This window comes from Fusarium poae, chromosome 3 (assembly GCF_019609905.1).
Source record: "Fusarium poae strain DAOMC 252244 chromosome 3, whole genome shotgun sequence".
Taxonomy (NCBI): domain Eukaryota; kingdom Fungi; phylum Ascomycota; class Sordariomycetes; order Hypocreales; family Nectriaceae; genus Fusarium; species Fusarium poae.
This window is the reverse complement of record NC_058401.1, coordinates 2,782,574-2,795,134: the sequence shown is the minus strand read 5'-3', so window position 1 is coordinate 2,795,134 and position 12,561 is coordinate 2,782,574. Positions and strand designations below refer to the sequence as shown.

Sequence of the window (12,561 nt, the reverse complement as noted above, 5' to 3'; positions counted from 1 at the left end):
CAGCTGAAAGACCTCGGTGGTTTCACTTTGGCCGGTTATTTGGAGTAAATTACCGTCAATGAAAGCCGTGTATCAAAAAATAGCAACTGCTTTGAGACATCAAGTTTGTAAAAGTATTGCTTAATACAGTGGTGGACAAATCAAATGTAGACAACCAGGACAAATACGAACCACATTCATCACCCCAAAGTCTCAATATCCGGGAAGTTCTTGATGGACAGACAGCAGCAGGCTAAATTAATGCGATTGGTCTAGACTTTCTAACCAACAAGTAAAATGATTATTGCAAAAGTGTGGAATTGCCAGCCGTAGCCGACAAACCGACTGAAGGAATCAAAAGATGGTGTCTTGGAATCGCGTTTTCAAGGGTGTAAGACCTCAAAAGCTGAGCGGTAGGCTAACGCAGGTGTCTCTTGCCTCGTGGCAACAAAGGCGGGGACTACCTGTTACAGATTGTGGGGAGGAGCGAAGGGTCGTTCCTTCTCCATCCCGACTCTAAATTTTACTCTATTCTATGGAGCTTGCTTAGGTACCTACTTCCTGATCCGGTTTCGTTCTTTCAGCTCGCCCTCCTTTTTTTCTTATCTTCAGGCTATTTCCCATCATGAAGTTGGATTTATCAAAGGCTGTCTCTTGCATCCATCTTTCTCCTAACTCTCCTTTCGGGTATTTCGCATAGCGTCTCGACCATGGTGTGTACCTTTCATTTAACCTTTTAGATTGAGGTTACAACGGCTGTACTACCTAGCCTGATCTAGTCATATGAGATGCACTCAAAATGTACAGATGGCGCCAGGCGGTGACAAGTAAGAGACATTGTCAGCAAATAATCGCCGACCACGGCAAGTGTCTCTCGGCGTTCATCCCGCGTATCCGTGCGCCACTTCAGGGAGTTCTATTATTCTTCAATCCAACGTCTCTGTTGCTTGTACCAGTTTGGATCACAACTGCGGAACGATCCCTTACCAAAATCGCCGCTTTACCCGGTTATGGCACAATGCATCTTCGGGACCATCAACGTGGAGACCCGTTTTCCCTTGGCCCATCCTGTCGATAACCGAAAATCTCGTTCTGACCTAGTTACTGAAGATCCTATGGGTCTGCCAAGTACCAAGAGCCTTCGCTTCCCCGTTACAGAACACGGCCGGGATCTGATTGATTCCCTCAATTATTCTGGACATCTTCTCCAGATTTACCAAGACACTGGGTCCCTTGGACCGCATCGACAGCCGGCGTCTACCGACAATCGCGAATATCGTTTAATTCGCAGCCCAAGTCGTTATGCGAGATTGATCATGTCAAACGAGAGCCGCGTGATTTCCTCAATCGGCCCTGAGATCCGGAAAGAGGCGTTTTTAGTCCCCTCGTGCTGAACACAATCCTACCCTTCCGATGTACGCCTGTTCCTCCTAGAGGTAACTGTGGTGAAATCTTATTGGACAATCCCCGAAACGTCCCTGGGAGATCGCAGCATGGAGGGTGAAGGGTGAAACCGACTTAGGTTAAGAGACACATGCTTTGTTGTTGTTTTCGTTCCGGGGTTCGTTTACCCCAGGTCCTCCCCGGTCTGGCCCCCGTAACCCTCCACATTTTAAGCACAAGGGCTGGTTGATGTCAACCCTACTTGGCGGATAATACCATTCCTATTTTTCCGGCTACAATAGACTACAGGGGTCATCAGCACATATTGGCCATGGGGTATTAAGGTCACATCAATTAATCTAGACCTGTGTCTTGTTGGCCAGATTGAGAACCAGGGATATCACGGCTGACTTGGGGCACAGTGCAGTGCAGCTCAGCATAGTCCAGAGTACCAGAATCACTCGCTTGTTGCCGCTGGTTGGAGCTCTCGACGCCTGAAGCAACTACAACACCTAGCGGTTTTGCATATAGTATCCATGTCGTTCAAATAAGAAAAACAAACCAGCGTTGTGGGTGGCGTACGCTAAAAACTCGTGTCTAAGTCGTCAAGCGGGTCCAACCTCATCGGTTCCCACATCAATCACCTTCGTTTGTCAAGGGCCTGCGTCTGCTGGAGTAACGGTTATTGAAACGTTGGAAAGGCTACTTTATTTGTTGGTGTCCTCTTCCCTGTCAATCAGACCACCTCTCTTTGTACTGGAGATCAATTGTTCCAGAGCGGCACGTACAGGACGATATTAGCCACCCTGCGGCCCAGCATTGTGAATTGCAGTCATAGTTGGTGTCGAGATGACTGGCAGTCGTGTCGAATATTACCGGGGAAGTGAACAATCTATTGTTATTGGGTAAAGATCATTAATCCTGCCCCGGCCCGCTGGTGGTGCAGTGTGAGTCGCCCAATAGCTCCATCTTGGGTTGTCTTCCCCGGACCACAATGCAATATCTGAGCGTGATCGACCAAACCTACCCACCGTGCACCTTTACCTGCTCAAGTCAGGTTACCCCAGGTTTCGATGGGTAGCATTATACGTGCCATTCAACCTAAACGAGGCAGTTTAAGTTGTTTAGCCGTCTTTCCGTTGCGGGTGATCCTACTAACACCATCCCGGGCTCAAGGATCCACCTCGCTGTGTTGGTGCATACTCAACACCCATACACAAATGGTTGACCATGGGTTCCCGGTATCTTGCGTTCCATACTGAGGACGTTTTAATTAATCTGGGGTCGGCCAGGGTAGTGACTGCTTCTGCCTACTCCAGCTGTATAAGTAGTAGTGCAATCCCGTGTGACACTGGGTTTTTCGTTCTTCACTAATTCATCTCTCCTTACGAGACGAATCACTACTCCATTCGTTGGGCCAATACAGAGTCAACTCACTTACGCCGTTGATCGATTATTCTCATCTCGCGATGGCTCTGCCAAAGTTCCTGCAGCCTATCGGCTCAAAGGCCGCTGTCCATACTGATCGGGTCCCTCTCGAGGTTGCCCAAGCTGAAGCTCCAAGATTCGAAAAGGTCACCTGGTACAAGGAGCCTCATCTTCGTAATCTCTACTTTCTAATCATCTTCCTGCTGATTGCCTCGGCTACCACTGGATATGATGGTATGATGGTCAACACTTCCCAGCAGATGGATAGATGGAAGGAGTACTTCCCCGAGCACAAGAACGAAAGCAAGCTTGGAATCCTCATCAACATGTACAACATTGGTTCCATTATCTCTTTCTTTATTGTCCCTTATCTCGCTGATAACTGGGGCCGAAAGCCCACTATCATGACTGGCTGTGTCATCATGATTGTTGGTGCTTTCGTCTCTGCTTTCTGCAACGGTTATGGCAGTAAGTCTTAATTCACTAGCATGTCACAAAAAGGCATTGACAAGATTTTAGTGTACATGGGTGGTCGATTCATCCTTGGTTTCGGTAACTCTCTGGCCCAGATGTCCTCCCCTATGCTTCTCACCGAGATTTGCCACCCTCAGCACCGTGGTCCCCTTACTGCTGTCTACAATTGTCTCTGGAATTTGGGTTCTCTGAGTAAGTAGCCTTTGATCTCGCAGTCGTAGCAATCGCTAATACATCACAGTCGTTTCCGTTGTTGGCTGGGGTACTGCATCCATCAACGGTGACTGGTCATGGCGATCCATCACTTTCATTCAAGCAGTCCCCTCCATCATCCAGCTTTGCGGTATCTGGTGGGTTCCTGAGTCACCTCGATTCCTCATCAACAAGGACAGACCCGAGGAGGCTCTTGCTGTTTTGGCCAAGCATCATGCTGGCGGTGACGAGAACAACGCCACTGTTCAGTTCCAGTACCGTGAGATTAAGGAAACCATCTCGGCCGATAACTCTACCAAGTCTACTCGCTACGTCGACTTTCTCAAGACCCGAGGTAACAGGTGGCGTCTCGCCATTATCATTTCCCTTGGTATCATCTCTCAATATTCCGGAAACGCTATTTTCTCCAATTACATGGACATCATCTACGAAGGTGCTGGCATCAAGGAACAGGGCCAGAAACTCGCTGTAAGTCTACTTACCTAGGCACCCAATAAATACTTTACTGACTGGTCTTTTCCTTTTTAGCTCTCTGCTGGCAAGACAATTCTCGATCTGATCATCTCCATTGGTGCTGCCTTCACCGTCGACAAGGTCGGACGTCGCCCTCTCTTCCTTACTGCTATCACCGGTATGGTTTTCGGTTTCTTCCTCTGGACCATCACTGGTGGTGTCTACGAGAACTCGGAATACGCTACTCCTGCCACAAAAGAACAGCCTGATGGTGGTGTCGCGTACTCCAACACAGGTGCCGGTTATGCTCAGATCGCCGCTGTTTGGATCTTCGGTATCTTCTACGACATTGGTTTCTCTGGTCTCCTCGTCGCTTATGCCCTTGAGGTTCTTCCTTTCCACCTCCGTGCCAAGGGCATGATGATCATGAACATCACCGTTCAGGCCATCCTCGCCATTGGAAACCAGACAAACAAGCTTGCCTGGAACAACTTCCCCAACCACTGGAACTTCATGCTCTTCTACACTCTCTGGGATTTTTGTGAGCTTGTCTTCGTCTGGTATTTCTACATCGAGACCAAGGGCCCCACTCTTGAGGAGATTGCCCGTATCTTCGATGGTGATGATGCTGTTGCCCACATCGATCTCGCTCAGGTCGAGAAGGAGACTGCTATTGTCCGACATGAGTCGATCACTGACTACCCCTCCAAGACGGCTGCATGAGTCAATCTTTTGTAGTATTTATCCATCTGGGCATGCTCGACTTGGTTCCTTGGCTTTAGCTAGCCTTTGCGATCTTTGACTGTATTATTGTTTAGCAAGCGTGTTCTGATATAATAACGGTGGATGGCACCTCGACGAAACTAAAAGCCAGAAACAAGCAAAAAACACATTTCTCAATCGTCAATAGGTTTTCTATAAGCTTTATATTACCATTTATTTTCTACATCGCTATTTCTCTCATTCTGTGCACGTCTAGATATGCTGATTGATTGTATACGCAACTACCCCTTGGTTATGTATCAACCTAAACTCCACGCCTAATAGATGTTTCTACTGGATGCATGCCTCTCACTAGGCTTCTGGCACACGACCTTAATCCACAGTTCTGTACAAAAGAGAGAAAAAATGATAGAGGCTTGATGAAGACGTTTCAGCCCTCCTCCGGTGTCCACAGCATAGGCCCAGCACATATATGATTGCTTGCAAAAGATCTGTACCGATCGAGGACATCAGTTTGATCCATACCGGCGCGCTGACTTCCGAAGCTGTAATGAGCAGCAACACCTCGTCCGTCCGCGACGGCATCTATTACTATTGTTAGAAGTATCCGGTCCTTTTTGACAGTGTCCACTTACGTCTTCCAAGTATTCGTGGCATGTTGCATGAAAAATGGTTCTCATCATCTGCTTCGATTGGCTTGGCACGATTGATGTCTCGGCCCAATAAAGCAACGAATTGGATGCCCATTCTCTCGTACTGAAAGTCCCATGTGTCAAACTTGTAGGCTGATAACTTCTTCTTCCCAAGATTCTCAAAAAAGCTAAAGTGTTCTTGTGCGCCGATTGTCCATTCGGTCCAGCCACGGCCCATGGGGTCGTACTCGGTGACTTCAATGGGGGTTGTGTCAAGTATGTGATCCTTGCCGCCCTTGTCAAGTGGCAACCAGCGGTGTTTAGTACCTTCAGGGTCCCATTCTTGAGCGGAGAAAGACTCGGGTCCGTTCCATGGGGGAAGATGCAACGGGTTCCATTCCTGCTTTGATACAGTAGACGTGGCTAAAGGCATAGCTTTGCCTGAAGTGTCAACCTCGGGAAGATAAGGCCTTATAGCACCTAGATTCCAATGAACCCAGCTTAATAGCGGTTGGTTGACGACATTTGCCGAGACAATATAGTATTCGGGATGGTCAATCTTTTTCTTAACAATAGATGGAATGACACTGTCTTCCATAAAGACCTGCATGACTTAGTACACCTCGTGCAGAAACAAGTCAACTTGAACTTACAATATCGTCATCAATCTTGACATACATGATATCGTCTTCGACTTGGTCATAAGAATTGCCGAACCCACTGGAGAAGTTGTCTTCATCAGACATCTCAACCTGCCACTTTTGATACGTGTCTTCACTCTCTAGGAGCCTTTGTAAGAGAGCCAGATCTTGAGGGTCTTTGGTTCGTTCCACGAAAATAACTCCATCGAGTAAGCCCCCATTTTTGACAAGATTTCGCTATCGACATCAGTCACTGTAGACATGCGTTAGCAAGATGGAACTTACCTTGAGATAGCAATCTAAGATTGAGACTGATTGTCGCCGTCCGTAAAAGACGAGTCCCATGATTTTTTCAACGCCTTTGGGCTTCTCCCAGTGAGCTAGATCGTCCATGTTTTCGCCATTAGCCGACCAAAAACGTGGAAGTGTTGCAGAGGTCTCGAGTGGTTTGGATTCCTTCGGGTCTGGTGTTGCTATAGGAGGCTGTAGTTGCGGTTCAAAGGTGTGAAGTCGAACGACTACAAAGTCTGTCTGTCTCCAAACCATAGTAGACATCATCAACATTACTACGACAGCACATATCCCGACATAGCTTCGTGTGCAGTTCAGAACCCCAGATGTATTGTTTGGGGCTGCGGCTGGTATTCGTGAGGGTTTCATTGTATCGATTGACTGTATGATGATGAGACACACCGAGTACTGAACACTCGGCAGAGGGACCCTGGAAACCTAAGTAGTCGACAGGAGCCTCTGCACGATAAACATTCGAATTCACCAAATAGGACTAGATGTAGAGCCCTTGACAATTAAGCTTATAAGAGTTGGGAACAGACAAAAGCGTCGATCCGTTATAGTAAAGGTCGGACTCCATAATGGTCGAGTCCCTCTGACTCGAGAGGGGTCCAGAGCCAATGTGTTACGCCTTTGATGGCGACAAACAAGTACAAACGGCTCTTGTCCCAATGAAGTCGATTTCTTCTTTATGATACACGGAGTACCGGCACGACCGTCATGGGAGATTATCACCAGATGCATGCAAACGTCCTAAAGTAACGCCTCATACTATTATAGTCAAGTCTTGGCATTCAGGAACAACGGACAGTCCAGGCACAAGGAGCCCCCCTGTATCTGATGTCGCTAGGGCCGGCGATCCGACACGGCAATCCGGATACGGTAATGTGGGTGGCAAGAATTGCGGCAGAAGCTTTTACTATAATGGGTTTGCATGTCTCGCAAAGACAGCCAGTAGTGGGATTTCTGAAGCCATCGTATCTCAGGCTAAATATTCAAAAGCATGGGATTGCCAATGCAATAGTACATAGCGTTTAAGGCTTCTGCAGATGCAATGATACACAGACTGAAAAGCCAAAGGGGACAAAGACAGTTTCTAGTGGCTGGTTGTCTCGGTCGAGATAAGCCCGAGACATTCTGGCCCGGTCTTTCAAGACATGATTTGGAATCCAAGATACGGCGCAGCGGGGTTGTTTCGATTCAAAGGGATGAAAACAGCGCGTTTGTGACCACGCACATGTCAAATCTGCGGAACGTAACCCGTCAAGTGTTACAAGAACTCGATCACTGTATCTCAACATATCGTGTTACTCGGCATCAACGTTACTGGCTAACTCGAGTAGTGATGCCTATCTTTCCGGAACTTGTGCTCGTAACAAATCTTCACTTCTTGTTCTATTTCGGCACATGTAGAATGGATTTAGTAAAGAGTAGCACATTTTGTGACGATAACATTTACCATTAGCCAGTAAAAGGTTGTGATGCCTTGCACTCATCTGCTCTGTGAAAGCAACATAGCAATGTATGACCAACTCAGATCTTGATTTGTAAAGTCATACAGGAAAAGTTGTCGACTTAAATAATAATGAAGTTTACTGTTGGGTGTCGAGCATATCTAGTTGATGTCGTATTAGTTTTCAGAACTCTTGAATCATAATGCCACTAAGTGAACGCCTCTGGTCTTAAATTCCCCCGAATTGAGACTTCATACCAAGCCACCATTCCAGTCTCTTTTGATGGAGTAAATTGATTGGGTATATTTCTAGTTTGCCCACCTAAGTAACTTATGTGCCGTACCTAAACAAATGTGTCAAGCAAGATAATGTAGGGTAAATCGCTAATTTTTAATCTTACATCTAAAGATTGTACTCCATTTGCAGCGTTTATGAAGGGTGAAGATTTATTAATATCTGACGTAGATGGGATTTGTATTTCTCTATCATTGTATATTATTAGAGTAAAAAGTCAGAATATAATCATTGATTGAGCAAGGCAACCTAGACAATAGTTACAGAACTCTTCAGACTTGATTACTATAAAAAAACATAACTACTACCTCCAATACTAATTACAGGCCTATATTAAAATCCTTCACTGGCACGTCTCTGTGATATCATCCCAATAAAACTCCCTCTCGATTTTTGTTACCCAAAGAAATGTATCATGTCCAACTGTCAAGAATCACCACCGAACAGAGAGAGGTGAACGAGCCTTCTTTGGGACTCGTTTGTCAGAAGCCAGGGTACTTGAAGGCTCAACAGTCACCACCACGGTGTTGTAAACGGTTGCTATGCTGGTGGAGACAGCAAATGATTCGCATCCGGTTGGATCAGCACCGTAGACCTCAGTGTAGGTGTCACCATTGCCATAAGTGCGGATCTTGGTGTAGACAGGGACGTTTGAGTTGTAGCCGTCACTGCCGCTCTGAACTTTGGTGTACGCAGGAACCTCATATTGACCCTTGCTGTCATCATCCTCCTGGTCCTTGCCGTTGTCATCATAGCCAGTCTTGTCGTTCTCGTAGTCAGGGTGACAAGGCTGGCCGTCTTCCTTTGTGCAAGTGGAATCACCAGACTCAGGATCGTAAACGATGATTTCGACTTCAGGCTGGCCTGTGTAGGTTGCAGTCCTGGTGATAGTCTCGCAGTCATCGTCGGTCGGGCTGGGTGACCCATAACGGATAGGAGCGGTCAAGGTATATGTGTGAGGAGTTTCGATAATAGTGGTAATGTAGTCGCCGTTATCATCAGTGATAGTACTGACGGTCGGCTCCGGTTTGACGATGACGGTATGGTACTTGCCACCTTCGTGGGTGGTCTTGGTGATAACATAGTTGTTTGTGTTCTCGGCAGTGACAGTCTTGACGATCTTCTTTCCATCCTTCAGAGTCACAGTGTTGATAACGGTGTTGTAGTGACCGTCCGTGTATGTCAAGGTCTTGACCTTTCCATCGTCGATAACAGTGACAGTGTGAGCGTCGTCGGGGTATTCCACGTCATCTCCACCCCCAACAATCTTGGTGACAACTGCTCCATCATAGCCAGGGGAGTCAGCGCTGGGGGCGGGATATCCGTTGCCGATGGTTACTGTCTTGGGACCGGGGTTGTATCCGTTGCCGTTCGAATTTTCAGGGCCGGGATACACGTTCACTTGTTTGGTGACAACATGCTCGCTGGTCTCTGTCTTTGTGACGGTAACAACCTTGCCGGGAGCAGTGACGGTAACGGTCTCCTTGGTGGGATTGAGAGTTTCACCTTGGCTGACGTATACAACCCTGGTCACGGGCTCCTGATAGTTCTGAGTGATAGTGACAGTCTTGCCAGGCTGGCCGTACTCTGTGACTGTGACTGTGTGATAAGAGCCCTTGGGATTAGAGATAGTAACGGTCTCGTAGGGCCCAGCTGGTTCGGTAACTGTCACCGTGTAAGAACATTCTTGAGCCTCGCCCTCCATGGTGCACGGGGGGCACTGCGCAATGGTGTCTCGTGCATACAGCCAGTCAAATCGTGCTTGAGCAACAGGCACTAAAGCCAGAGCTGCCAACGGAGTAAAGCGAACCATCTTGAGGCGGAGTATCAGAAGAAAAAGTGAATTGAGGAGTTAGATGTTGACGAATCAATCACTGAGCGAAGAGAAGGTAAGAGAAGATAGAGAAAACTGATAGAGAAGTGTTGAGGATGATGAGAATTGATTATGCCAGGCGATAGTCGTCCATATTTATACATGGTCGCTCTAAACAGCTTCAAACCGAGCATAGGGCATGCTACTATTATTGAAAGGGAACCTGTTTGCGGAGGATTATTGCCAAGTGTAGAAGCGATAGCTGCGGCACAAGGCGTTATTCAGACCCAGAAGATCCATGATAGAAAGACATTGGCAATAGAACAGGGACAGGAGTAGTGTTCTCCCTTCACGGAGCGGGCCAGGGACAGCCAACTTGACATCTGAAGATGGGAAGGGGACTGCGCTGAGAAGACCCAAAAAGATATGGGATGGAAATCAAGGAAGAAGTATCAATAAATTGATGGAAACTAGTCGTTTGCCCTTCGCAAACATATTGTGAGGGCGAACCAACTGACAAATGGTGTTGCGCCCTTGATCAGGGCCTTTGACGAAGGGAGTGTCATCTGAGGGATGGACATTGCACAGTCAGCACTTGCAGAAAATGATTCGCGCTCCGTCTGTAGACAAGTTCGAAAGATCCCGCTCCAAGCTCTGGGCATGCCCTTTAAACATTACAATCATCATCGTCTGTCGTTTGTAGTATAAGATCAAGTGGTTTAGCTGAACAGATGGGTACCGGTACCTACTAACCTGGTCATGAATACTCTTAGAGGCAGGTACCCCGTCGTACCATCCCCAAAAAGGATGCCCGTGGATGGCGACTACCTATGCCGGTATTTATCCGAAGAGGCCTCGGGTTCGTTCCTGAGGAAGGACCCACCGAGGGAGCAACGTACATACGTCGTGAAGCAGGCGCGACAGACGACCAAAGATCACGATTTCACAAGGCTGTACTACCAAGCTACAACCTTCCACGCTCCTTAATACATACTTTGTCTCATCTTTTTGAAAGCATATGCTCATGCGATAGTATTCGATCAACTGCGCTACCCGCTCCATACCGAATTTTCTGACTACGATCTGCTATGGGAACCTGCTTTTTTGTTAAGCCATAATGGGAGCTTGCGCATCATGTCTGGGACGGGCCGATGGCAACAGCTACGATGAGGTACGCTTCCAATAGATGCGAGCCTTCACGGCGCGTGTATAGCGAAACCCCATCAACCAGAATATCAGCTGACGTTTCGTGTAGGAGGAAGAGAGCCGCCTACTTTACGATGAGGCAAATGGAATGCAATACGGCAGCTTTGGAGACCAAGCCATAAATGGCGAGAACGATACCCTCGAAGCCCAACGCGAGAACGAGGCTTTACAGCGTGTAATAGCCAAAACATCAGAGTGCGTCGCCTTGCCGAATCAGAGGCTGAAAAGAAGCTAACATCGGTGGACAGTAACATGGTAGACATCTTCGACATCGCGCCTCAAGAGAATGGAAATCGTGGAACCACTACCCCCTTTGCTTATGCTGGCCAAGGTGCACGCCTTGCCCGATACCAGCATCTTGTGGCAAAGCTCGGTAACCAGGGTGACAACACTCCTGTGAGCGGCGTCAAGGTTGACTGGTTGCCCGAAGACGAGACGATTGAGATGCAGAAGAACGGACCGGCCAGCATCAAGACGATAGAGAGCGACGACGGTCCCCTTGTGGGGACATTTGCTGATGCTGCAGCGGCAATGCAGTGATGACGGTCCGTCCTCAAGATTTAGATGAAGCAAAGGCTTTGTCGTCCAGGAGATTCCAAGCTAGAAGCCGGATGCCGCCAGAGTGGAGTCGGCAGTTATGGCAGGCAACTGTCTGTTTTGGTGAAAGAAGATTCAAGACACGATGCCGTCCGTTTGGGCGTTGAAAGCCTCAGAAAGCGGAAGGTCCCGCTCGCCCAGTCCAATTTCCCTTTTCATCTGGCTTAGTTCAGTTTGGCTGGCACCTGTATCGGTTTGGTTCTGTCAGGGTACATGGGCGAAGTGGAAACGATATAATGAGCGGGACAGACAGCGCAGGGGATCACCGACCAACCCGTCTTCCCTTTTATACCAGCCGCAACTAATAAGGCCATTGCGGCCTCTTATGGTTGTTGTTTCACGGAAACAGCATAACCTTTTGATCAGCAGAAATAGTCGCTGCATCGTATGAAACCCAACTAGGAGTCGGTATCCGGCACAGGGTTAATTCTCATCATCTTTCTTTTATCTCGTACATAGTATTTCTTCATGTCATTTTTCCCTGCTAGGGATTTTTGCTGGGACTTCGTCTTTGATTGTTGTGGGTAGGAAGTGGACTTGTACAAACAGACATCCAATCGAAAACTACAGAAAATTTCCCCCTCGTCATATTGAGCTGGGCCCTTGGGAACGCAACCCTAGTCGGCTTAGTGTTTCGACCCTCGTCATCAATCCGTACCGCCGACCTTTCTTTCTCTTGCAACCAGCGCGCACGAGCGTTGAGCTAGAGTCTCGCAGAGTCAAAGGGCCTAGCAATTTATTGTTCAAGTGTGACTTGATTTGGCTTGAAATACCCATTAGGCAGCAGACACGTGCGCTCTCTTCACTTTGCGGGCTCATTGACCTTGGGGTGACCCGGCAGTCGGTGGGGTGGTAGCAGACGCTAGACCAGGGGAGAGGTCAGATATTCGAAGAGGTGAATGGCCGCCGTCCGTCTGGCCCTCTAGCTTGCCGTCGGCCCTCGATTTAGATTGGTTTTCTCCGTCTTCGGCTCGCACCGT

At 47.9% G+C, this 12,561-nt stretch overlaps 5 protein-coding genes across 5 annotated transcripts; 3 read left to right on the top strand and 2 right to left on the bottom strand.

Moving 5' to 3' along the window:
- Window positions 1–989: 989 nt before the first annotated feature.
- On the top strand, window positions 990–1,373 carry FPOAC1_008324 (uncharacterized protein; the record flags this gene model as incomplete). The annotated part of the gene is made up of 1 exon (XM_044852769.1): window positions 990–1,373. One exon carries the CDS (start codon window positions 990–992, stop codon window positions 1,371–1,373), a length of 384 nt encoding a protein of 127 aa, XP_044705439.1.
- Window positions 1,374–2,831: 1,458 nt separating this feature from the next.
- On the top strand, window positions 2,832–4,653 carry FPOAC1_008323 (uncharacterized protein; the record flags this gene model as incomplete). The annotated part of the gene is made up of 4 exons (XM_044852768.1): window positions 2,832–3,258; window positions 3,310–3,456; window positions 3,506–3,945; window positions 4,006–4,653. The coding sequence occupies 4 exons, from the start codon at window positions 2,832–2,834 to the stop codon at window positions 4,651–4,653; spliced, it is 1,662 nt and encodes a 553-aa protein (XP_044705438.1).
- A 430-nt stretch (window positions 4,654–5,083) lies between these two features.
- On the bottom strand, window positions 5,084–6,586 carry FPOAC1_008322 (uncharacterized protein; the record flags this gene model as incomplete). The annotated part of the gene is made up of 4 exons (XM_044852767.1): window positions 5,084–5,238; window positions 5,289–5,889; window positions 5,939–6,163; window positions 6,212–6,586. 4 exons carry the CDS (start codon window positions 6,584–6,586, stop codon window positions 5,084–5,086), a joined length of 1,356 nt encoding a protein of 451 aa, XP_044705437.1.
- Window positions 6,587–8,398: 1,812 nt separating this feature from the next.
- Window positions 8,399–9,778, bottom strand: FPOAC1_008321 (uncharacterized protein; the record flags this gene model as incomplete). Its single annotated transcript, XM_044852766.1, has 1 exon — window positions 8,399–9,778. The coding sequence occupies one exon, from the start codon at window positions 9,776–9,778 to the stop codon at window positions 8,399–8,401; it is 1,380 nt and encodes a 459-aa protein (XP_044705436.1).
- A 1,117-nt stretch (window positions 9,779–10,895) lies between these two features.
- On the top strand, window positions 10,896–11,524 carry FPOAC1_008320 (uncharacterized protein; the record flags this gene model as incomplete). Its single annotated transcript, XM_044852765.1, has 3 exons — window positions 10,896–10,949; window positions 11,034–11,179; window positions 11,233–11,524. The coding sequence occupies 3 exons, from the start codon at window positions 10,896–10,898 to the stop codon at window positions 11,522–11,524; spliced, it is 492 nt and encodes a 163-aa protein (XP_044705435.1).
- Between the last annotated feature and the right edge of the window lie 1,037 nt (window positions 11,525–12,561).